The following is a 26,193-nucleotide window of genomic DNA, read 5'->3' on the forward strand; positions in this document are numbered from 1 at the left end:
TCAGAGGCTGGAGTGAGGGCTTTCTTATGTATATACAATTCCGATAGGAAGCCTTGCAGGCTTTTGACAAGTGTAAAGGCCATGATTTGCCTTTTGTTCTTTTGCTATTGTTGTACTGGAACTTGAACCCAGGGCCTCACACATGCCAGGTACTTAAACACCATACCGTGTCACTATCGCCCCTCTTTTTGGTATTTTGTATGTGTGCACGCTTATGCGTGCGGGTACCTCTTTGTGTAAGGGTGTGTAGACGTGTGTGCAAACCAGAGGTCAGCTTGGGTTTTGTTTCTCAGGAGCTATCTTTCTAGTCTCTTAATACAGAGTCTCTCACTGGCCTTGGGCTTACCAAGTCAGCTAGGCAGGCCAGAGAACCCTCATCCCTTACCAGGAATCACAAGCTGGCAATACCATGTCCAGATTTTTATGTTGTTACTGGAGATCAGAATCAGGTCCTCATGCTTGGCTGGCAAGCGATTTACCCTCTGAGCTATCTCCTCAATCCTATATTTTATTTTCTAATTTCAAGACATCCTTACTAAGTTGTCCAGGCTGACCTTTAAACTCACTATCTAGCCCAGATAGGCCTTGAACTGCCGGTACTCGTGTCTTATCCCCCCATACTGGACTGGGTCTAAAGAATCAGAGCTTCTAGGTCAGGGTTGGCTTTAGTTTTTATAGTACTATTCTGCCTGCCGTATAAGGATGTTCAGTTTTTGTTCAAGAGAGTTGATCAATCAGCAGTGGCTTTTGGCCTTAAGCGGTATACCAGTCGTGTAACTTTTAAATTCAGCCCTGAGTACTATCTCAGAAGAGTCCAACTATATGGATGAATGGTTTATCTATTAAGGTCATTGCTTTGCCTTCTGGGGGGAACTTTGTGAGAATTTTCACAGAGCTGTATGGGAAGCAGCAGCATCTTCAAACACTGATATTCTTCAAATTTGACAAAATGTACCCTGGTATTTGTTTTCAAGGGTGTGGAATGGCTGATCTCTCTGTACAGTGTGTACACGCCCTCTGGTGGTAGTAAGTGAAATGGCATGTGATTGCGAAAATGGTGTGGAAATGATTGTGCAGAGGTTTCTCTTTGAGGATGAGAAAACAGAAGTCTAAGGAGAACTGATGTGCCTTCAGTGCTCGAGCTGGTTGGTGGCCGAGCCGAGCCTGTGACACATCTTTTGATTCCTGGTCCCATGAGCATCCCCACAAACCTTTCTATCTGTTGTCCCTGCACATGGCAGTTTCATGAGTTGATTTATTCTTTGAGGTTTGGTGTGTATTTAGTACCTCTGTGTGTGCTATGGGGCTTGCAGTGCAGAATAGCTTAGAAACATCGTCAGTATGGGGATTACAGCCTTACAGTCTCACCAAAGACACAGCAAAAATAAGTTAGCTAGCAACTTCTTCATAATCCAGAGGATCATGGAAAGACATATGTGATGAGCTGTTCCATGTCTGGTGCAGACTACAGATATGAAATGGTCAGGGCACTGAGAAGCCACTGTAGAATAGGGACTTCCATTCTGCCTTGCCCTCTGTTGCCTTTTATTTAGTCAGCCATCCACCAGATACTTATTATGCCCCTGGTGTGGTACTGTTCGGGGTGCTGGGAATATAACTTGGAGAAACTCAGACAGGCCTAGTTTTGTTGAGGGAGGGAGATTATAGCTAAGCTACAGGGAAGCTGAGTACTATGAAGTAAAGACTAGGTTCATGGGAATTAGGGCGACCAGAAGTACATTCATGCTAAGTAGGGAAGGGCCGTCTGAAAATGGGCCAGTTTCAGGCTGAAAAGACTGTGAAGTGAGGCAGACAGTCACAGGTGACGACAGACCCTTACAGCAGCCGCTCATGCCCTCTACAGGCAGGAAAGCAAAAAGACAGCGTAGCTAGAAAACCCAAGTGGGGTGCGCGGCTACAGAGAAGCAGAGTGTTCCGAGTGTGGATGGTCCACGATGGCCTTTGCTTACTTTGTTTGTTTTGTTTTTAACAAGGGAGCGGTGGCATTATCTAGTTGGCATTTCAAACAGCTGGCTGCTGTTCAGAAAAAAATAACAGAAGAGCTGTCTGAGCTCCATCGAGCATGGAAGGGCTTATCTCGTCTGCCTGCCGTTTCCCTTCTGCTTATCTATGTTCTCTACCCCTCGCAGCCCAGGCCACTTCTTTTGTACATGTTGTACACGAGCCTGTCCTCCTATTTGCTGGTTGTCCTGCAGTGACTCAGTTTTGTGTCTTTACCCCCTTTAGACCCTGAACTGCTTAACAGTAGGAGTTGTGGTCAGGGCATTTTGGTCGCCCCCTGCTGTTTGGCTGTTGTAAGTACACTCAGTACCCCTCTATTGAGTGAGAAAATGAAATGGCTTCGCTGAACTGAGGATTTTGATCTGCCTTGGATGAGTAATTAGGATGTGGGTAAAGTCGTGAAGAAGGACAAAAGGAAGGAAAGCAGATGATATATTTCAAGACCAGCACTCATGTCTCGATTCGGTTTCCGAAGAACAGTAATCAGCTTTAAGGTTCAAAATGTAGGCTAGGTCTTCAATGCATTCAACTTAATTCCATCGGTCAGGATTTCCCAGGTTCAGCACTCTTGACATGTCGGGGATGATAGGTCTTTGTTGTAGAATGTTTATCAGAACTATAGGCCTCTACCCAGTAGAAACCAGCGGCACAGATGCACCCAAGTTGTGATAGCCAGAAATATCCCCAGACATCACTAAACCTTCCACAGAGACCGTGTGACTCCCGAAGGAGAGCCATTGCTCACAGTAATGGGAAGACATCACAACTGTTCTAGAGGGCCGAGGATGTAGGTCAACAGGACAGTGCTTACCTAGCCTGTGGGAAGCTGTGCTACATCTTCAGCACCCAGAGGAAAAAGAAAAACATCTTGGTAGAAGGTAGTCTAATGTCATCCGTGCTTCAGGGGAGTGGACAATCACTTTGGGAATGTGTGCTGGATATCCCGAGAATGCCAAGAAACTGTAGAAGAACTAGAAAATGTCCAGGGCGTAGCCTGAAAGGGGGCAGCAGTAGGGAGGATGAGAGAGAGAGAGAGAGAGAGAGAGAGAGAGAGAGAGAGAGAGAGAGAGAGAGAGAGAGAGAGAACAAATGAAGGAAAACCTTGGAAGGATAACCCTGTGTGCCTGGGGCTTGTCAACCTGCCCCATGAGCCTGATGGGAGAACAGTTACATAGAGGCTTAAAGTCCTTGTGGGACTAATTGAGATACAGATGATGGAGGCCTGAAAGGGAGAGAGGCATGTGAGCATATAAAGACAGAACAAAAGTAAAGGAGACCAAGAAAGAGAAGCGATGAGTTCCCTTAAGTAGGGTGGCTTGGCTTCTTCATCATTGTGTTTCTCGCAGCACTTCATACAGAACTGATGTCAAAAATTCTCAGCAAAGTTGGATTTTCTTTTTGCTCGGCTGATAGAGTGAATGTCATGGGAAGAAGAAAGAAACGTAGCAAACGGTTGCCGTAACACTTCTGTGTATACATGAACATCCAGTATATAGCAACACTTCACTTGGATGTTTGTAACACCCATCAGCAGAGATAGAGTGCAAGCCTGTGAAATAAATACATGGATTAGAAGAATGTCAGAGGCCTGGTCGGATGGCTCAGTGGGAAAAGGTAGCAAACCTGACCGTCTGAGTTTGATTTCTGGGATCCGTATAATAGAAGAGAGAACTGACTCCTGCAAGTTCTCTGACCACACCCATGCCCTGTGGCACATAGCTCCTACGTGCGCACACACGCACAAACACTCACTAAGGAAAATGTAATAAAAATTGAAAAGAATGTTCAGGTGCAAGACTGTTTCATAGCTGATGTGGGATAAAGCAAGTTGCATATACATGTGTTCTTTCCTGCGGCTCATTTCACTTCCCATCAGGTTACCTGGAGGCCACGGTTGTCTTAGAAAGCATATAGAATGCAGGAGACTTCCTGGAGGCAGATCTTTCCAACCCCCCCCCCCCCCCATTTAGCCTAAGTCGGTTGTCTTATCTTCAAAGCCCATAAGTAATTTGTACTTGCTAGCTTTACAGTTGAGTATTCATGTCAAATAAGGTCATGGAATCCGAATAGCAAAATAAAGGGGAGCATTAAGTCATTCTCAGGTCCCCTGTCTCAGAAGCTCGCGTTTCCGCAAGCTGCTAGTCCAGTCGATATACCGCTCATTACTTACTTTTCTTATTGTTTCACATTTGCAAATTAGATCATATTTCTGTTTGTTTCCATAACTAATAATGACTTATTTTAGTGTTTGCATGCCATGGAGATCCAAGTCATGATACAGTTTCTACCTGTAATTCTTATGCAACTCTTCCGAGTTCTCACAAACATGACCCATGAAGATGACGTTCCCATCAACTGCACCATGTGAGTTTCGGTGTTACAATGAAAGAAGCTATCTGCTTCAGGTCTTTCTGCTTTTTGTCGTGGCTATGAACTTCCCTCTTAGAACTGTGTTTGTTGATTCCCATTGTCACTTGTCTGAAAGATTTTTTTTTAATTTTCCTTTGGATTTCTTTCTTTCTTTGGAAAGTTTTAAAATTAACTGTATTATAAAAGCTTACAAATAAAATAAACAATACATGACTAAATCAACTAGACCCCAAATCTGTACATCTCGGCCTACTTCTATGCAGTCGTAGTAGCCGTCCATAAGGGAAGCTGTGGAACTTCCCATTGGATTTTACACTTTCACTATTGATTATATTTTTATGCACTCAGTGATCAACAAAACCAAAAACTCCATGACAGAATTAGAACTAGAAAAACAATTAGCCCTACACCCGCTTTCAGAACTTGCGTTTATTTCCTGCGTTAAGTCCTTTCTAATCCTCTAATAGTCTTGTTATACTGAGCCCACAGGCATATTCGGTTACATATATACACATGCTATGGCCTAAGTTCCACATATGATAAGAGACCATGTGGGTGTTTTCTGAGATTGTGCGACCTCACTTAATATTATACATTCTAAGTCCATTCATTTTTCCTGCAATTTTCTTTCTTTCTTTCTTTCTTTCTTTCTTTCTTTCTTTCTTTCTTTCTTTTTCTTTTTCTTTTCTTTGGTTTTTTGGCTGATTGTTCAGAACATGATGTTTACTTTCTAGGTGTTTCCATTTTCCACACTTTCTTCTCATGTTGATTTATTTTGACATAGTGTGGTTGAAAACTATACTTGGCATGATTGCAATCTTCTTAAATCTTGTTAAGACTTTTTGAATAGCCTATTATATACTCTATCCTGGAGATTATTCTGTGGGCATGTAAGAAGAATGTGTCTTCTTTTGCTGTTGAATGAAATGTGTTCTGTATATGTCTTATAGATACATTTGGTTTAAGTATAGTTCGAGTCAAATATTTACTTCTCAGTTTTCTATCTGGCTCACCCATCCATGTTGAAAATAAGATATTGAAACCCTACACTATTGCATGCACTCTTATTTCCTGCTCCATGCCTGTTTATAAGACAAAGAAATTTCAATTGACCTTTCTCTAGCCACGTTCTCTACTTGTGTTGTTCAATAAAGCAGTCACTCACCACATTTGGCACTTGAAGTGTGACTAGATCTTCTGAGGAAGGACTAGTTAATTGTAGTTCATTTTAGTCTTAACCAATATAGCCATACATGGCCAGTGTTTCTCCTATTGGATATAATGTGTCACTAAGCCATGAATTTTGACTTGGAAGAATAAGTTATTTCTGTATGAAAACAAACAAGGATACATTGTAAGGTAGAGGGTAAAAACACACTTGCATTTCAATGCAAACAGGAGGGAGACTTTCTTTTTTTTAAAAAAAAAAAAAAAAAAAAGCTGAGCTCAGTGCTAGATGTCCCTGGCTTTGCTGCTTCTACAGTTGCCATAGCCTCTTTCCCTAGACCCTAGGCTACAAACACCTGTGTGCTATGTGCCCAATTCTGCGGCCAGGAACGGTCCAGTTGAAAATGTAAGAAGCATTATTCTAATATAATGGTTCTCAGCATGGACTCCCCAGATCAGCAGCCAGCAGTGGTATCCTCAGGAAGCGTATCAAAATGCTAATCACTGAACTTTACCTCAGCCCCGCAAAGTCAGAAACACCAGGGAAGGAGCCAGGCAATCTGTGAAGAGGCCTTCCCGGTGACACTGATGTTTGCTAAAGTGCACAAGGCACAGCTAGTCTCTTCACCTCACCTCCAACTACCATACTATTTTACCTCCTCTGTCCCTCTGTTTCCCCTCGACGGTTTTCATGTTGTCTTTTGTTCGTTTCTTTGTTTTTTCTTTGTTCTTGTTGTTGTTGTTGAGACAGTAGCCCAGCCAGGACTCAGATTCATGGCGATCCTCCTGCCTTAGCCTCTCAAGTGTTATAAGATTACAGGTATGCACCACCTCTCCCAGCCACTTGATCTTTCTTTTCTGTTCCTTTTATCCTCACTGGAAGGGATTTCAGTATTTACTTTGCTTGAGCTCTTTCCCAACAGAGGGCTATGCCCATGTTTTAAGTAACTACCCGGATTTAGAAAGGAGACTAAACATCCGGGCTGCTTTTGAACCAGGAATTGCATTTTACAAGACTCTGAAGTGCATTAGGCAACAGACTCTTGTGGCTCTAAGCTAGCGAGCGTCACCTCTTCTGTTACCCCCCCCCCCCCGTTGTCTGGGCATCTTATTGTTTTGATTTGGTTCTTTTCTGTGTTAGACTTGCTCTTATCTGATTGTCGCACTATAGAAATGAGTTGACCCGCTGAGTTTCCTGAATGTCGTTTCAGGGTTCTCTTACACATTGTGTCCACGTGCCATGAAGAAGGCTTGGATAGCTATTTAAGATCCTTCATAAAGGTTTGTGGAGTAAAGCCATCTTGCTGGATGTTTTGTCTGTTTCCCAGGATAGTCGTATTTGATAGTTCATTTGGTTCTGTTTGCAGTATAGCTTCAGACCTGAAAAACCAAACACTCCTCAGGCCCAGCTGATACACGAAACCCTGGCTACTACCATGATCGCAATATTGAAACAGTCTGCAGATTTCTTATCCATAAATAAACTGCTAAAGGTAAGGATGGAAGACACACTGAAAATACATCAGCCACCACGTACTTGTTGGTGACCTTCTGTTTCAATTTTCATTTATCCTTTTCGTACTGGACACACCTTCATTCTATTACATTGCGCATGTACCCTTTGCAGCCTTCTTCTTCCTCCATATACACCCGTTGCCCTCAATTGAATGTGTAAAAGACCATTTCAGATGAGGCAGAATCTTGTATCTGTTACAGTGGACCTGTTTCTGCACCTGGGGCTACCTATGTCCCAGCTCTGGGCCACTATTCATGTCTGAGTTGAAATATTTGACAATATTGATGGCAGGTAGTAGGCACTCTATAAATAGTAGCTATTGATCTCATTATTTTTACTATCTCTTTCATTGGCAATGGAATTATGGGCCTTTGGGGATGTATTGGCTAGAGATTTGATGCTAGCTTTCAAATTACATGATATAGGAAACCATACAGATCATGTAAGCTGTGCCAGTACTGTACCACAGCCCAAAATGTTTATCTAAACCAAGTGTAGGCAGCAGTCAGATTTATAATTTGATGTATTTGGGAAAGAGGGGCAAAAGAGAAGGGGGACACAAGAGGTCAATGGGGTTGAATATGATCAAAATACATTACGTACATGTATGAAAATGTCATTAAACCCATCTAATATATGATTAATACATGCTAATAAAAACTTTAAACATTAACTGTAGAGGATTTAAAAGAAGTAATAAAGATGATTAAAAGGTAGTTTGCCTTTATGCCCAATCACGGCTGTCCAAAACAATGTCGGGTAAAATAATCCCATCCTGCGAAGCAAACCTTTCGATTCGCCCACTGGACGTGGCTACTTGGCCTTGAAATTTCAGTACTGTTTTTTTTTTTTTGTCTGAAAAAGTATTCTATGAGACCTTGATAGTGAAGTGAGATCACTTGAAAGTGTTATCAAACTTCAGAGACAAGATTTCTACTCATCTGTCAAAATTTTCAAAGCTTCGAGTATTTGGGTAACAGTTAAGACCTGTGTGTTTGTTTTCCAGTACTCATGGTTTTTCTTTGAAATAATTGCAAAATCCATGGCCACATACTTGTTGGAAGAGAATAAAATTAAGGTAAGTAAGCTCAACAATAACTTCTTGATTAATTAAAATTAACTATCTTGGAGACAGCCTGTAGTCCAGGCTGGTCCGAAACCTGTGCTCAACCTGCCAAGTGCTTGGGTTATAGACCTGAGTCACCACATTAGGCTTATTTTAATTTTAATTTATAAATGATAATTTTTACATATTTATGAGGCTAACATGTAACAAATAGAAAGATAACTTTACACATAGTAATAATATACAAATTCTCTTTTATTCTAAACGATTGTTTCCCTCAATTTCTCCAGTATTGGTTATTAAAAACAATGGACGCTTTGCATTTCTTTGTGATTTAAAAATGTCAATGTTGAGGAGCTGGAGAGATGGCTAAGTGCCTGCTGCTCTTCCCGAAGACCCAAGTGTAGTTCCTAGCACCCATGTCGGGCAGGCCCTAACCACCTGGTACTCCAGCTTCAGAGAATACGATACTTCCTTTGGCCTTGGCAGGCACCCCCTTCCCCCCGAAATGTATGCATAAGTACAATAAAATATTTAAAGAAATAAAAGTTTGATGAGAAGATTCAACTAGAAAAAGTAGCAAATCAGACACATTCTTTCTATTAGAAAGAAATATAGTACACATAAAGTTTCAAAAGAATTTTAGGCAATTAGATATACTTCCAAAGCATGGTAACATGGTATGTCCATTTACTTATTTTGTGTATTTTAATCAGCATCATCTTTATCTTCTTTTCCTCCCCCTCCTTCTTCCCCCTCCTCCTCTTTCTTCTCCCCTCTCCTTTTCTTCCTTCTTTGTTGTGTGGGTGGGACCCCATGTGAGCTGCAGTGCATGTGTGGAGGTCAGAGGTCAACTTCGTGGAGCTGGTTCTCTCTTTCACTACATGTGGGTTCTGTGTATCAAATGCAGATCACCAAGTCTGCCGAGCAAGCGCTTAACCACTGAGCAGTCTCACAGGCTCCTCTTGTTTTTCCATTTTGGTTTAAAGGTACATGTTGAGAATGCTTGATATGAAATGCTTAGAACCAGAAGGGTTTCAGGCTTCAGACATTTTCAAATTTTGGAATATTTGCATATACATAATGAGATAGGCATCTTCGGTACAGGACACATGTCTAAACATGAGACTCATACATGTGTCATGGATACTTTATACACATAGCCTGAGGATAATTTTATGCGCTATTTTATATTTGCATTTGTGTTTTGACTTCAGCCAGGCACACAACATCAGGTGTGGAATTTTCCATTCGTAGTGTTGAGTCAAGTCTCAAAACATTTCAGGCTTGAGAGAGCACTTCGGATTTGAGATGTTTCAATTAGAAATACCCAACTTGTACAAAGAAGTTTCTTAGTTACAGAAATCATAATGGGCAGGCATTCGAAATGGCTAGGCATGCAAAATAAAATAAAAAGTCATCTCATAGAACTTTCAGAGAGTAAGTTGACTGAAACCATGACAACACACTTAACGTGTGTCCCAGAAAATAAAATAAAAGCGGAGATGTGCCTACGTCCACGGTTGGGCTATATCTACCCATACTATACTTAATGATAATTTCAGGCACTTCTATTATTAGAGAATCAAATAGTTCCTATACCTTTAGGATCAAGAATAAAGTATACTTTCCAACAATCAGTGAAGTCATTTTTAGTTGAGAGAAAAATTGTACTTCCGTTTAAAGCCGCTTCCATGATGGTACATGCTCGAAAGTAAAATGGGAGTTGACTTAGTCTGACCTTTTCAAACTCTCTTTTTCTATTTGTATTTAAGCTTCCCAGGGGCCAGAGATTTCCTGAAGCATATCACCACATCTTACATTCACTGCTTCTTGCAATAATTCCCCATGTGACCATTCGCTATGCAGAGATTCCTGATGAGTCCCGAAATGTGAATTATAGCTTGGCCAGCTTCCTAAAGGTAAGTTGAAGGCAGCCAAAACATGTTAAGAATCTCCTCTTCGCTGATAGGGTCTGGAAAGCCAAAGGAACAAGTTTTCCTTTTTTTTTTTTCCTGAAAAAGGTGGATGCTTTAGGTTATTTTTTTCCATCGCTAAGGATTAAACGTAAGCTCTCTGCATGCTGGGCAAATGCTACAGGGCTTAGCTGTATCCGCAGCCTCCAGCTAGGTCTTTGCAAGGCTGTTGAAATAACTCTTGGATTGACTGATGGATCAGCTCAGTCAGGTGTGCTCGCTCTCCCACTGAAGTTAAATTAGAGGCTGACTGAGCCAGAAGCCAGCTCATGCTTATTTCACAGACGTTTACAAAATACAACAAATTTTAAACGGACTGCTGTTAGGTGGGGCAATCACTGTCGCTCCAGTCCCGCCCCACCAGCCTTCATCAGATCTCTGACTTTTAAAGATATTTAAATCACTTTTCTGGTCCAGTTGACTTTTGGGTTCGTGACTTTCTCTGATGTACGTATGTATGTACGTGTGTGTGTGTGTGTGTGTGTGTGTGTGTGCGTGCGTGCGTGTGTGTGTGTATACGCTATACGTGTGCAGGTGCAGGCACTGAAGCTGAGGCAGCACATCTATCAGTTACTGCTCTGTTTCTTTGCAACAATATCTCTCAGTGAACCTGGAGCTGACTAGGCGGACCGTCTCAAGCCCTAACTAGCTTCCTGTCTCCTGCACCCACTGTGGCACTGGGCACTAGGGTTACAGGGATGCCCATGCCCAGCTTTTTATGTAGGTGCTTGGATTCTAACTCAAGTCCTCATACTTGTGCTGCAAGCGCTCTTACCCACTGAGCAGTTTCTCCTGCCCAAAATGTTCGACTTTTGAAATAAAGGTACCTGTTGGCTGTTGTCAACACAGGGTACATGTCACTAATGCATATGCATAAAAATTGTTAGCTTTGCTCAGTGAGGTTCTTTTGTTTGAGAAATGTCAGAAATCCCTATATTTACAAATAATGTTTACTTTTTGTTATTATCATAGATGGGGTATGTATTTATGTACATATCTTATTTTGAAAATGATGAAGTTGAGGACCTTAAGTCTCGAGTCCATTGATAATTTACTTTACTCTTTTTCTTTAAGGTCAACCAAAACTCTGACAGCTGTTCTCATATTGACTGTAAAATGACATCCCCTTTGTGTAGACGAAATTTCAAAATTGTTTAAAGTCATCATAAGAGACATGTAAAATGGCAAATCTAACCTTCCCTCCTTTTTTTTTAAATAGCGCTGCTTGACGCTCATGGATAGAGGATTTGTTTTTAATTTGATAAATGACTACATATCGGGATTTAGCCCCAAAGATCCTAAGGTAAGTTCTAAGGACATAATTGTAGTAGATATTGAACATTAGAGCATGAGGTCAAAGATGACAGTTACACTCTCTTCTGGAAGATTCAGAACTGCTCTTTTGTGTACTTTGAGTGTTGTCAAATGCAAGGACTACTGTTGGACATTGTTGGGGGGGTCCCCAAGATCACCCACAGGTTCAACAGTTTACTAACAGGATTCAACATATAGTTGTAATTCTGACGAACGCTCATTGCGGTGATATATATATGGCTACTCAGCAGGGTCAAGAAAGGCAAAGGCATCAAGTGGAGTGTGCGATGATCCCATGAAGCCTCCCATACTCTCCCCTTCTTGCGAAGGCATACTTCCCATAGGGGCGAGAATGCAATTAGAAGACTACGGCACTTCTCTTTAGAGTTTAGGGTTCTTTGAGACTGACCCAACTGTGCTGATGGGCAATGAAGAAACCACAGACACACCTACAGAAAACATGGGATTGGGTGAGCCATGCACTCTGGTAGAAGCACACCAGAAGTCCGGAAGCTCAGTATATTATTATATACAGCTGAATGGGGAGGCAGGTTATTGTAGACAACTGATGGAGGGAGTGGGGTGGTCACTGAAGGGGGCCAATCTCAGGGCTCAGTCATACAGGTTGTATCTGTAGGGGAATAGGAATCTGTCGTTGATACTTCTGCACACACTGTCAACCTCTGTACTAGGCCAGGGAAAGGTCTTGCCATTCCCCCAGCCTGGCCCAGGAAAGCCTCTGCTATTCCTATGGGTCTGCATCCCTGGGGTCTTTTGACATGCTGTGCATATGCCATGAATGTTCATACATGCAGGGGTACACTCACTTCCCACAGTTCTTACCGGGGAGCTGTTTTTGTATTGAAGCACACAAGAATTCTAGATTAGCAGAAAGGAAAACAAAACAGGTGTTCACCATAAACCACGTTGTTTGTAAAAGGGCCTGGCAGACTGGCACCAAGAATACAACCTTATCTCATAGGGAAAATTTCAAAATCCCTTTTCTCAGATGCCAGCCAACATCAGTGTTGCAACAGGCCTTTTCAAATCTGCCACTCTTGGGCTGGCTATGTTAACGCTTTCCTGGACAGATTGCACCTGCCTGTATACTTTGGCAGATAAGCACATTGGGAAATTAAGGATCTTTTTTTTATTCAATAAAATAAATGCCTATAAAATGACATGATATATAATTTGCCATATAGGTTCTTGCTGAATACAAGTTTGAATTTCTCCAAACAATCTGCAATCATGAACATTACATTCCTCTGAACTTGCCAATGGCATTTGCAAAACCAAAGCTACAGAGAGTTCAAGGTATGTATTTGTATTTTCCATTATTTGGGATTGTTTTTTCTTCTGTGATAGTACTAGTGTAGCATAATGTTTTCTGATGAGACCAGATAACTTGATGGTAATTAGAATTGCTACTATCTGAGGATAGCTTCATTGATGGCATTCTGCATTTCCTTCATTGTAACTGGATGAAAAAATTGGATGTTACATACATTGTTGCTAAAACACAAATGTCAGACACTAGTAAAATTTCTTTTTATAATAATAGTATATTGAATTTTATTTAAGACTAAGTAAAAAAGTATGTGAATGCATTTCGGCCAAAAGCATCAAAAATAAATATAAAAAGTAAAGTGATAACTCGCATGTACTAAATTTATGAAATGCCTCAGTTTTAATCTCCATTGCTAGTTTTATTGAATGCTTCTTTGTTGTGTAGCACTATTCTTATGTTATTATGTTTTTTATTTGTCCCTTTTCTTTTCATATATTAATTAGATTTTTTTTCATTTGCGGTGGACCGTTTGACTTCAGTAGGTAGGTTTAACTCGGTTCACTCTAAAGTAGTATGCTGTGTTTAAACACAATTGATTTGATGAATGGCCAAGATGAATGGGGGCTTTGTTTGTTTTTCAAATCCTCCCTAGCCAAAGTGAGCCTTTAATTTCTTGTACCCAAAAATCGTAAAAGTTTGTTAGTCTCAAAATAAGCTTCAGTGTTGTTTGGAGTGAGTTTTCAAATGTCTGCCCGTAGAAAGCAGCTTCCTCTGCTGCAAAGCAGCTTGGAGACAGGGGATGAGCTGAGTATCTGTTTTAAGTGTTTGTCACCTCTCTCCGCCTTGCTGCTTTCTTGGTCACCCTGTTGGCCACAGTCTTGAAGGTGTGGTTGAAAACACCAAATTGGATTTATTCAAGTCACTGAAGCATAACATCAATTGCTATTTGCAAACTCTACCCAGATAAGTCCACCTTGGTTATTCAATGCTATCCTTGAATCTAGAACGTGATTGGAATTCACAAACGAGCATGACAGTGCAGGAGAATCAGAGCCCTTGGTCTTTAGAGAAGTCTCTACTCAGTCGTAGTGGTTGTAGAAGTGGTGAAATGATAGCCAGTAAAACTGGAGAAACATTTCAAGACCACAGTACCACTATCTAACTCCCCCATTACTAGGTTGAGCATGCGTGGCTCAATGCTCCGCCCATATTTTTGATAATGACAAGGAAGTTAGGGGGAAGAATTGGACAGGGCATCGGGATTTGGAGTTAAATTGGACAATGTACAACAATTCAAAATCCTAACTGGATATACTGCATTACATTAATTCTGAATCAACCAAAAGGAAAAAAAAAAAAAAGAAACGAAAGGCATTTTCTTCAGCTTTTTGCTTTATCTAAAATAAAGGAAAATATAATCTCCTATAGAAATTACTAAATTTGATCCTAGCCTCCTCTGAGTTACGATAAGGCAAGTCTCCCGCATAGAATTAGTGTGTAGGATTTAACAGAGATAAAACGACCTAAAATGGAGGGAAAGATCCAGTTTGCAGTGGTGATTTTATAAAATGGAAGGTCTGTATTTGTGAGTGTGATGAAGAATTGATGTGCGTGTGGTGATGAGTTGAGGAGAGATGTGGTGGCTCTTTGCATTATCATTGTGTCTACTGTGGATGTTCAGGCTGATAGGTAATGATCACTGCAACAATCAATAATACTGTTGGGATGATGGGGTTGTCTGCTTTGTCTTCTTTTCTCTCTTTATAAATATACATAGATAAGAAAATCAAGCATTAGTCTAGAAAGTTGAGCCTATAGTCAAAATGAGAAATGTGTTAAAATATTGCAAAATATAGAATTATTTCATTCTAGTTTCTATTGTAGGAGTATTAAGACTTCAAACAATTTAGGGGAGAATGTATCTTCATGACCATCTTGCTTTCTGAATTAATCATTAAAACAATCATCTATCCCTAATTAGAAGTGTTCTTATTTAGTAAAAATTTTGCATGCTCATTTTATACTATAGAAGAATTGTTCAGATTGATTAATAATAAAATTAAAGTTTTTGCCAGCATGACCACATAATTAAGTGATAATTATAGTATTTTAATTGTCTAATAACAAATTTTGTATATTTATTAAAAGTTACAAATTTTATTGTACTGCAGATTCCAATCTTGAATACAGTTTATCAGATGAGTATTGCAAGCATCACTTCTTGGTTGGTCTACTTCTGCGGGAAACCTCCATTGCTCTTCAAGACAATTATGAGATCAGATATACAGCTATCTCGGTCATAAAAAATCTTTTGATAAAACATGCATTTGATACTAGATACCAGCACAAGGTGAGGATGTCTATAGAGTTCTTGGGAGCACACTAGTAAATTTTTCTAAGAGTTTTGATTCAAGATGATGTTTACAGTGAGGGAAAAGGTATGAATATCAATGAAAAGGTATTTGTATAAAGAAGGTATTTTTTCATTTCAGGCCATGAAATTTTTTAAAATACCGTGCAGTAACTTGAAGAAAAGCATTTTCTCAAATCATTTTTTAATATTTTGATGCTGGGTAGGGAACAAGCCGTGGTTCTGCATGTAGTGACATATATTCTACCACTCAAGCCATATTTTCAATTAACATATATAAAGGTCTCTGTTTATGTGACAATGAAATGAGTTAGGTTGCTTATTTTTCTTATATTTACTATAAATATTAGGACCAGTCAAACTCTCTCATGATTTACTCCATAAACTAATTAGCGTGTTTGTAAAGTCATACAGAGACTGGAGAGATAGGTCAGGAGTTAAGAATGCTTGCCGCTCTTGCAGAGAAATGCAGGTTGGTTCCCAGTACCCACATCTGGCAGCTTACACCACCTGTAACTTCAGTTACGGGGAGATCACACACTTCTAGCCTCCAAGGGCACCTGTGCTCACGTGAACAGACACACACATACCTAAAAATCATCATATAGAGTTGTAGCATGAATGTACTGTCAGATACTGTAATGTCTCTAAATAAATGTGATATTGATGTGTTTAATAAGACATTAAGTTATCATGTATAAAATATATAATATGATTTTTTCTTTATACTAAAAAGATTTGCTATGATAGTATTCTACTGTCGGTAGCCATGGATGTGGCTGTAAATCTTACATACATTTAACATCGACCATAGCACTGGTTGCTGTCTGTCACTACTTTAAATATGTCTTTAAATGTCATTAATATTGCAATTTAAGGGCATGGAAAATTAAACTACAGACTGAGTGATTCTGGATTAACCCTAAGTTATTTCTTTGGTATTGAGTGACTCAAAAAAATATAATATTTCATGTTTGATAATACATCCTTTACTTTTTAACATTCAAATGTAAATTTGAATATAAATTGTTACTATAATTAATTTGAAAAGCTGATTTGTAGGTAGAATTGTTTCTACAATTTTCCCATCTGTTGTGTTTTTTTTTAGTTACCAAGATTTTTTTTATTTGTAAATATTGCCTTTCTTTTCATGGGTCTATCTAAAAGTAAATTGACTCTTTCGTTTTGTGATATAAATTATTTTATTGTAGGTTGTGATATCTTTTCAAATTATAAATAGCAGCCGGGTGGTGGTGGTGTGCGCCTTTAATCTCAGCACTCGGGAGGCAGAGGCAGGCGGATCTCTGTGAGTTCGAGGCCAGCCTGGTCTACAAGAGCTAGTTCCAGGACAGGAACCAAAAAAAAAAAAAAAAAAAAAAAAAGCTACAGAAAAACCCTGTCTTGAAAATCAAAAAAAAAAAAATATTGATATTGTAAAGAACCTTTTCCTTTATGTTTGAAAGCTCTCACTGGACTCCATATTATGAATAAGTCAAACAGCAACCAAGTTCACGGACAATTAGTTATAAGATCCATGCCTCTAAATTTTGAAGCTATTAGCTGACCGTTACTCTTTTAATCTGACAAATGGGGCCAATTCCATTCATGTGAATCATATACATATTATTTACCCATGAAGTTTGACTATTTTTCAGAATCAGCAAGCCAAAATAGCACAGTTGTACCTCCCATTTGTTGGACTGCTCTTGGAAAATATACAGCGACTGGCAGGCCGAGATACTTTGTATTCCTGTGCAGCCATGCCTAATTCTGTAAGTGGTAATGTCTTTCTGTTCTGAGTTACATCTTGTTTTACCTACTGCATTTGGGATTGAGGCCATCTGCTATAGGATCTCAACTGTAAGCACGGACTTTTCAGTGTATTTCTACATTTCTCCTGCCTTTCCTAGAGCAGTGCTTCTCAAATGATAAGGAGGGGATGTGCTAGAACACAGATCTTAATTCAGTAGGCCCTAGGCTGAGAGAGTCCCTGTGTCTAACGAGCTTTGGCTGCCTCTGTCTAGTCCAAAGGCTACATTTTGAATAACAAGGTCTAAAAGAATACCACAGATGCCTTGTTTCTAGTTTGTTCCTTAAAATTTGCTGCTAATTAATACACTTCAGTGTTTTCATTTTTCTGGAGAACAAGATGAAAGTATCTTCACTTGCAGAGCTGCTATCAGACTCTGGGCTCAAGTCCCTTTGCTTCTCCTTATCCTTGGTAGTCTCTGGTTAGTATTTCTTGGTAAGTCTCTTTTAGTTTATTACATCGGGGCGAGCTTTCTTTCTCTTCCCCTTAGTGCCTGAGACTTATTTCAGGCACTTCAAGGTGACTAGGTTTCTGTTTGTCCTGACAACCTTTGCCCTTGCAATAGTTAAGCTGTTCTTCCTCGACCTTAGACCTGGAAGGGTTTCTGTTCATCGCTCCTAGTTCTGCCCTCTGGAGACCTATAAACCATTAGTTTCCACCTTCACAGTTTCTCCCTTCCACATATGCCTTCTAACTCTTCTCCAGGCCAACATATCATTATTTTGTCATTTCTTGTTGCAAACCATTTGTTTTCTTGGTTAATGCTTTTGGATGCTCTCCCATTTGCCAGTGGCTCTCCTAAATCAATGGTGTCAGGCCAGGTGCCAGCACTTGAAAGACTGGGGCAAGATGATGCAAATTTGAGGCAAGCCTGGACTACACAGTAAGACACGCCCTCAAAAAAATAGTGCCCAGATTGTATGCTTTGTAGTTGTTGGCCCAGTATAAGTGTTAACTCCTATCCCTCTTCATATTCTGAATTGTCCTAGATCATCTGTGGACTTTGCATCATCACTTCATATAGTTGCATAACAGCTTAAACTCTGCTTTATAATATAATCTGGAAAATTTTCCCTGTAAAATGTCCCTGATGATTTTGAAAACCACTCCTAAGTTCCTGAGAAAGAGCTTTTTAAAGATCAGTTAAGGGCACATTTTATTTTCATTTTGAAATTGTATGTTTATGCATATGTCAGAGTGTGGGTTTGTACATGAGGACAGGTGCCTATAGAGACCAGAAACAATGTCAGATGCCCTGGAGCTGGAGTTATGGGCAGTCACCATGGGTGCTGGGAACTGAATTCTGGTCAAGAGCAATTAGCTCAGCCTCTCCAGTCCCATTTGTTTGTTTTCTGAGACAGGGTCTCACTGTGACTGTAGTCTAGGCTGACTTGGAACTTGGAACAATTCACCTGATTCAGTGTCCTGAATGCTAGGCTTACTGGCACACACCACCATCACCGGATGGAAAAGCCACTTCTCAGCTTGAGTGGTAGCTAGCTCTCTTGCTTGCGGCACTTGATGGGGTTAATGAGTGGAGTGTGGATGTAATGTCCCTGGCTGTCCCATTGGTCTTTCTTCACACAGCAGTCGTGTTCACTGCACACATTCGACAGTGCTATTTGGAAAGGTTTCGCTCTCTGTTCTTTTGCAGCTCATGTTCACTTAGAGACTTCATTACACTTCAACTTCTAGCACTGTCCCTGGTTCCAAGGAACAGAACTGAACAATGTTTAGATTATACCAATTGCAGCCATCTGGTTATATCACTTGGTCAGTGGTTGTGATTACTACAGTAGGCTAGCAGCCATTTTTTAAAACATGCCCCTTAAATACTAAGAGCACCTCTGTAATTTCCCAGTGAGCCGTGTTTAAAAGCAGGGTACAGTCTAATTCAGATGTCTTGCCTCAGTTTTAAAAACTGGTTAAATGACTCAAGCATCACATTCTGTTACAGGCGTCCAGGGATGAGTTTCCATGTGGCTTTGTTTCACCAACAAGCAGAGGGAGCCTGACCACTGACAAAGACACAGGTAATTCATCTCTTTAAAGATTATGCATAACATGAGGATTTAGAAATGTACCTCCGCTCTTTTTGAAAGATTTCATGGTAAAACTATCCATAGCCTGATCTTTCCTGAAGTTTAGTTAAAATATGACTCACACAGGTAGCCACATTTTCTAGTTTGTCTGAGCATGATCAAAAAGGCTAAGTGTAGTGAAAAACTAGGAGATAAAAACAAACAAAACAAAACAAAAACAGTGGTTTCCTTTCCTCTTAACTTTCATCAATATTGGGTAAGACACTTCCTTTTCTAGGTTTGTGTTTGTTTACCTATAATACAGATAAGCTGTCTTGTGAATTACCTGGATTTATTATATGACTTCCAAGGAACTGAATTGCATAGCAAATTGTTTTGAGAGGGGAAAATCACTTCACCTTTACTTGTTTTCTTGTGGTGTTTTGAAATATGAATTTCACAGTAGAGGACCAGGATCTATTTGCTTTACCACATATTTACTTAAAATAATGTAGCACTTAGTTTTAAAATTATCTGGATGGTTCTTCCTGTTGCTAACAAGAACTTGAACTTTTTTCCAGCCTATGGATCTTTTCAAAATGGTCATGGAATTAAGAGGGAGGATTCAAGAGGTTCCCTCATCCCGGAAGGAGTAACAGGATTCTCAGATCCTAGCAACACTGGTGAAAATGTAAGAACCAAAACCTATAGGATAACCTCGTGACTATACTAAAATCTTTCAAAATAAGCATGCAGCTATCTGGTCTCCTATAGTCTATTTTGGATCTGTAAAATGCATCCCACAATTCTTGAATACTTTAGTAGTACCTTCCTATCCCTGCCTCAAGCTCCTTATGTCACCCAGGCTAGTCTTGAACTCACAGTCTCCTGCTTCCACCACCAATTTACTACTTTTCAATTGGGGTCTTATTATGTTGCTCAGGCTGATCTCAAATTTCTGGCCTCAAGCAATCTTCCTGTCTCATCCTCTTGAGTAATTACAACCACAGGCAAATACCACAATGCCCAATTTACCAAAGGGAGTAAGGCAATTATTCTCAAGCTGTCTCTTTACTGTAACCTAGAGGGTAGGTTCCAGTTTAAAATTTCTCAGCTGCCTTGCATTTTAATCACATCAGCGTAGGGCTGATTCAATCTTGCCTTTTAGAAAATAACATTTTTTATTAATTAAAATATTTCATTTATTTTACATATCGACTAGTTTCCCCTACCTCCTCTCATTCCATCCCCCCGCCTCCCATCTACTTCCCCCTCCCATCTACTCCTCCCCATCCACCTCTCCATCTCTGTTCGGAAGGGACAGACCTCCCATGGGCACAAAGCATGGCACACCAAGCTGAGACAGGACCAAGTTCCTCCCCCTGTATCAAGGCTAGGCAAGGCAACCCAGCATGGGGAATAAGTTCCCAAAATGAAAATAATATTTAACTTGAGAGAAACTTTAGGTCTTCGAGTTGATAGTTTCAGAGTTCCAGCATTACTTAAGGCCTTAGAAACCTCTAACTCTTACATCATATTGTTTTAAGCCTAAGATTAAAATGTAAAATGTGTCTGCCTTGAGGCCCAAATACCACATTTTAGACAGTAAACTTCTGTGACACTATGTAAAATCATATATTACTTAGAAGGATCTGTAAAATATTTTTTTAAAATATTAAACTCCCATTCCTGTTTTTAAGTGAAACTGAGATTTTGACGTAAGCCAGTCACACCTGACCCCATGTTTAGAGATCAGCAATTTTCCTATTCTGTGGCATGTTCGGTGTGCATCAGAGTCACCTGAGGGAAAACGAAAAATGAATAGCTGTGCCTCACCATAGAAAGGTTCAGTAGGTCTGAAACAGGGCCTGCTAACTTGTATTCTAAGTTCTCAGGTGATGTCGTTTCTGCTGGTTGGGAATTTTGATGATACTGTCACAGATAAGGTCAGAACAATTAAATACCTTACTGGAAGTGATATGACTGACAAGTAATTAGAACTGAGGTTTGTTTCACTCCAATTCAAAGTTCTTAGTAAGTCCTACCTTAATTCTATGTACCTGTTAGCTCAGCTCAGAGTAGCTACTCAGTACTCTGAGCTGAGCTAAGTAAGGCTTTGCATTGTTGTTATTCTATTTATAAAGAACCTCAAATAAATGACATCTTGCCATGGTTTGGTATTAAACAGACCTCATTAAGTAATAGGAACATCACTACTTTGATATAATTTGGAAATATTACCTGGCCCTTCTTATTTTAATTATTGTATAATTTGTCCATTTAAAATAGATAATTTGATGGTTGGGGATTGGGTATTATTAATACATTCTAAGTAGGGATTCAAATTTAAAAGTTTAATTTTGAGGCCACAATGGTTCCCCAGAAAGTTGTATATGATAGGCAAGTGATCTACTTCTGAGCTTTCAAATACCTTAAACCCTCCTACACATAAAAACTATTCTTTCTGAAAGTTTTATGTGAGTAGTTTAAATTTTTGCTATTACAACACAAGCATATGGGAGTAAACATAAATACATAATTAATGGCTATGTTTTATGAAGACCCCAAAGTCATTTCCAGTGATATTACTAGGTACTATAGCAATGAAGACTCAGCCCATTTATCTGTCAAATATACCATAAAATTTGTATTTATAGTTTTCCCAAATAGGAAAAATAGTTAAAAAAATAATTGAATTTAAGGTTGTGTAAATTATGATATTGTTCCCTAAATCTCCTCTCTTTTATCTTACAGACCCGACAGAGTTCTTCAAGGAGTAGTGTATCCCAGTATAATCGTCTGGATCAGTATGAAATCAGAAACCTCTTGATGTGCTACTTATATATTGTAAAGATGATTTCTGAAGGTGAGAAATGAGCATATTCAGCAGGAATTCTACTAGACACTCCCCCCTCGTAGGGTCAGGCCTGTAAATCAAGAACATGCATCTTAGAAACAGATCTTTAAAGATTTAAGTCATAAAATATCCTTTAAGGTAACATAAAATAAGTTCCTGTGGATTTGAGTCTTTGATATAATTTAAAAATAACTACTGATTAATTTATAAAAATTAAGCAACAATTTTAAAGGATTTTTATACAAAGCATAAAATATGTTAAGTAGTTAATATACCAGGAAGGAAATAATCACAATACAAAATTAACATTTTAGCTTTTATTTGAAAAACATAAAAACAGAAACAAAAACAGGGTTTTTTGAAGGTAGAGGATGCCACCATTGTCTGGAGTCAGTCATTGTCTCTGCAGCAATGCTGGCATTGTCTGGAGTCACTGTCTCCACAGCATCATTGGCATTGTCTGGAGTCAGTCATTGTCTCCACAGCAACGCTGGCATTGTCTGGAGTCACTGTCTCTGCAACATTACTGGTATTGTCTGGAGTCACTGTCTCCGCAGCATCACTGGTGTTAGCTGGAGTCAGGCTGTCAAACTGCTTTTCTTCTTAGAAAAGAATGGTATTATCTGCTAACATTACTAGCTTCTCTTTTATACTATATGACTATCTATAAACAAGAGATTAACTACATGTCCTCAGAAGTTAAAATAAAATTACCTTTCTCTCAAATGCCACAGCTATTATACAATTACCACCCTCTTCTTCCATTTCTCAATATTTTGCTCAAATAATGTGCAAGTCTAAAGAACATAAAATCCACGTTAAGCGGTCATTATACAGTGTTCACAGGTTACATGTTCCTCAAAAATATGTACAAGTAGCAAAGTAAATATAAACTAGAGGAGGGCTCAATGGTAGAACACATGGCTAGCATATTTGAGACCCTGGGCTCAATTCCTAGCACTATAAAAAAGAAAATAAATGTGTCAGCACTTCAAAAATCAGTAAGTAAAATTAAAATAAATTCAAAAGATACCTGGGTACTAATCATCATAATCATATAATTATTTTGTAATTAAAATTTCTTATATTTTTATTTTTTTTCTTCTTTTTTATTTATTTTTGTTTTTTGAAACAGTCTCACTTTGTAACCCTAAGTGACCTCAAACTTGCCATGTAGACCAGGCTATCCTCTGTCTCTCAAGTGCTGGGATTAAAAGCATGCGCCACCATGCCCTGCTTATTTTATTTTTATTTTTTGTGTGTGTGGGTATGGGTACCACATGTATGCCTGGTGCCTGCAGAGGTCAAGAGAGCGTGAGTTCCTATGGAACTGAAGTAACAGATGGCTATAAGCCACTATGTGGGTGCTGGGAATTGAACACAGGTCCTCTGCAAGAGCAAAGAGTACTCTCACCTGCTGAGTCATCTTTCCAGCCCCAATGGAGACAGTGTCTCACGATTTATTCAAAGATGGCATCTCCTGATCCTCTTGCTTTAGGCTCTTTAGTGCTAGAATTACAAGGGTACACACCACACTTGGCTGTTTCACTTTTTTCCCATCGCACTTGGCTGTTCCATTTATCTCCCTGGTGTCAGATGGCAAACCTAGGGTCTTGTACATTCGTATGCAAGTGCTTCCCTGCCATGATAAATACGTTGGCCAAAATTTTTTTTTTTTGATTTTTCGAGACAGGGTTTCTCTGTAGCTTTTGGTTCCTATCCTGGAACTAGCTCTTGTAGACCAGGCTGGCCTCGAACTCACAGAGATCCACCTGCCTTTGCCTCCCAAGTGCTGGGATTAAAGGCGTGCGCCACCACTGCCCGGCCGTTGGCCATATTTTTTAACTTTTTTTTTTGTTACTGGAGTTATGAACCCAGGGTCTAGGACATGAGCTATATACCTCCAGCCTATTTTATCCATTTTATTAACTATTACATACTTTATTTTTGTGACAAATAAACATTAAAACAGATTAGTCAGATATGGATAACAAATTCAATAGTTTTTTCATAGTCAAGGATGGTCTTGTCTATCTTCCAGATGTTGGTATTAGAGACATATGCTAGCATGGTCAACTATTTTTCATTTTAAATTTTTTTTCTGGTGCTGGGATGAGATCTAGAGCTCGGCACATGAGCTCTACCCTCAGAATATCTTTATCAAATTTTAGTAAGCATTACTTGCTTTTATGTGATAGTACAAAGTAATATAAATAATATAGATAATACAAATTATACAAATACTACAATTAATATAAAATTATTCAATATAATAATGCAAATAATACAGATGAACAGTTAAGTTGATAGCCAATTAACTGTAGAAATACTAAAACCTTTAGTCACATATGAATAAAAGCTGTGAAAATATATTAATACAACTCAAAAAATAGTTTTTTTTTCTTTTTGAGATGGAAACACATTATTTAGCCTAGCTTGGCCTGGAACTCACTATGTAACACAGGCGAATAAGCTTCCTAAGGGCTGGGACTCTACCATTGCATACCGAAAAACAATACAAATGATTCTGCAATCTACTGGTTTCAGGAGTAAACTGTCAGAATTAGATTGAAGCTCTCCGATGGGCCTCCATGTTTTGGAAAAGAAGTAAAATAATTTTTAAAACCAGAGGTTTCAGGAAATAATAGATTACCTAATTACAACCACAATTCATGCTTTTTACCTTCCCACAAAGATAAAAATGGGAGAATATGGAAACTGACTGTGTTGTTTACGGGGTTTCTTAGTTAGAGCCATGACTGTTCTAAAACATTTCATAACAATTTATAATAGTTTTTATAATATTAAAAGAAATACTGTATTGTTAGTTCTTGGAATGAAAATTTTGTTATGACCTTAGTAAATTTAATTTAAAGTTCTGTTCTACTTGTACACATTGTTGTTTGGGGGGCAGGGGTGTTCTGAAGTGTTTCCTTCTCTGTCCTCTATATTTTACTAACCGCAATTCACTATATTAGGGTCCTAAAGGGCATTTGTCGAAGAGTTTCAAGTTACCGTGTTATTCATTATTAGTTCCATAGTCTCAATTTTACAGCAACACTATCTTATTGAAAAAAAAAAAACCTCCTATTTTCCTTATAAGAAAAAGCTGCGACTTCTTCCCTTCTATTTGGTGATTCTTCTTTTCAACACAGACACCATAGGAACTCCCTCAGAATTACTTTCAGGCTTCTTTTCACAAGTTTTTACATTTTTAGACTGACTAGCACTCTCATTTCCCTTGGAAGGTAAGGGAGCACTACTAGATTTCACTGAATTGTCATTTTTGTAACTGAACCCATGGAGTGGTGATTTCTTTTGCGGACTATATTTGGAACTATAGTTCATAGGAAACCGAGTACTATTTAATTCATTTTTCTTTGTCAAAGGTGGCAAAACCTTGCTAAAATTACAAGGCATGTTTTGCTCTGAGGCTTCAGATATTATTATAGGTTCTCCAGGGGAAATGCTGGAAATACTCGAAATAAGGGTATCTTTTCCCTGTTTTTGTGTGGAGGACTTTTGGCTTGAGATACAAATCACGGTATCTTTCTTTGGGGTTTCCAATGTAGTTGGTAAAGAATAAGCTATACGTGAGGGTAAGACATTGGCCTCTTTAGCAAGATTATCCTTAACAGAGGCAGAGTCCACAAGAGGGGTCTCTGGCACCTGGATGGTTGCTTCCTGACTGCTGAGTAGAATTAGATGATCATCTGGACTTGGTTCTACGTCCAGAATAGATAAAGATCTTGTCTGTTCCCTACGTGGTTCCATAACCCGTCTAGCAGGCAACTGTACTGGATAGGAAGGCTCCTTTACGTTATAAACCTGTCTCCTCTCAAACTCAATACCAGGCATGAAATCATCATCATCACTATCCAAAAAACATAGAGGAATACGTGGCCGCTTTGCTTTGACTTTATCAGAAAGCTTTCTATTTTCTTCTTTTAATTTGTTATTTTCTACAGTGAGCTCAGCAATCTGCACTAGATGTTTTTGGTGCACGTTACTAAATTCTTGCTGTAGCATATTGCTGTATGTTTCGTTTATTAAACAGCGCTCACACAATTCTGAATCAGGGACGTTCTGTGTCTCTGTCACTCGCTTATTTTTTGCTACAGGGCCATGCCGCCTTCCCTCCGTCAACCTGGCTTTCCTCATACTGCCCAATTTCATCTGTAAACGGTGAAGCTCTTTATCACGGATGTCTTTCAGTGATAACCACGCCTTTTTAAAATCATCAGACATCAGATCTCTTACACTAAGCTTAGCTTTGCCTGCCCTTGAGGCTCTCCTACCACCTCCCCCGTCTTCGCTGCTGCTGACAGCCTGCATCTCCTTTCATTTACTGGAAATGAAGCAAGAAGGCTTTGGGCTTGGTGGTGCCACAGACAGAAAGGCCAAAGAGGGAA

At 39.3% G+C, this 26,193-nt stretch overlaps 1 protein-coding gene across 3 annotated transcripts in view; it reads left to right on the forward strand.

The window, feature by feature from the left end:
- Dock11 (dedicator of cytokinesis 11) overlaps positions 1–26,193 on the forward strand; it is a 195,480-nt gene that overhangs the window by 106,290 nt on the left and 62,997 nt on the right. For 2 of the 3 annotated variants that reach the window (XM_050121924.1, XM_050121927.1), the window contains exons 24-36: positions 4,268–4,386; positions 6,771–6,840; positions 6,927–7,052; positions 8,082–8,153; positions 9,917–10,063; positions 11,337–11,420; positions 12,637–12,748; positions 13,226–13,264; positions 14,894–15,072; positions 16,749–16,865; positions 18,861–18,936; positions 19,506–19,615; positions 21,679–21,790. In XM_050121924.1, coding sequence (XP_049977881.1) covers positions 4,268–4,386; positions 6,771–6,840; positions 6,927–7,052; positions 8,082–8,153; positions 9,917–10,063; positions 11,337–11,420; positions 12,637–12,748; positions 13,226–13,264; positions 14,894–15,072; positions 16,749–16,865; positions 18,861–18,936; positions 19,506–19,615; positions 21,679–21,790 — 1,363 coding nt within the window. The remainder of the gene's footprint in view (positions 1–4,267; positions 4,387–6,770; positions 6,841–6,926; positions 7,053–8,081; positions 8,154–9,916; positions 10,064–11,336; positions 11,421–12,636; positions 12,749–13,225; positions 13,265–14,893; positions 15,073–16,748; positions 16,866–18,860; positions 18,937–19,505; positions 19,616–21,678; positions 21,791–26,193) is intronic. The other variant, XM_050121926.1, reaches the window with a different exon arrangement.

Source organism: Alexandromys fortis, unplaced genomic scaffold (genome assembly GCF_014885135.2).
Source record: "Alexandromys fortis isolate MF-2015 unplaced genomic scaffold, M_Fortis_MF-2015_v1.1 scaffold_189, whole genome shotgun sequence".
In the NCBI taxonomy this organism is placed as follows: domain Eukaryota; kingdom Metazoa; phylum Chordata; class Mammalia; order Rodentia; family Cricetidae; genus Alexandromys; species Alexandromys fortis.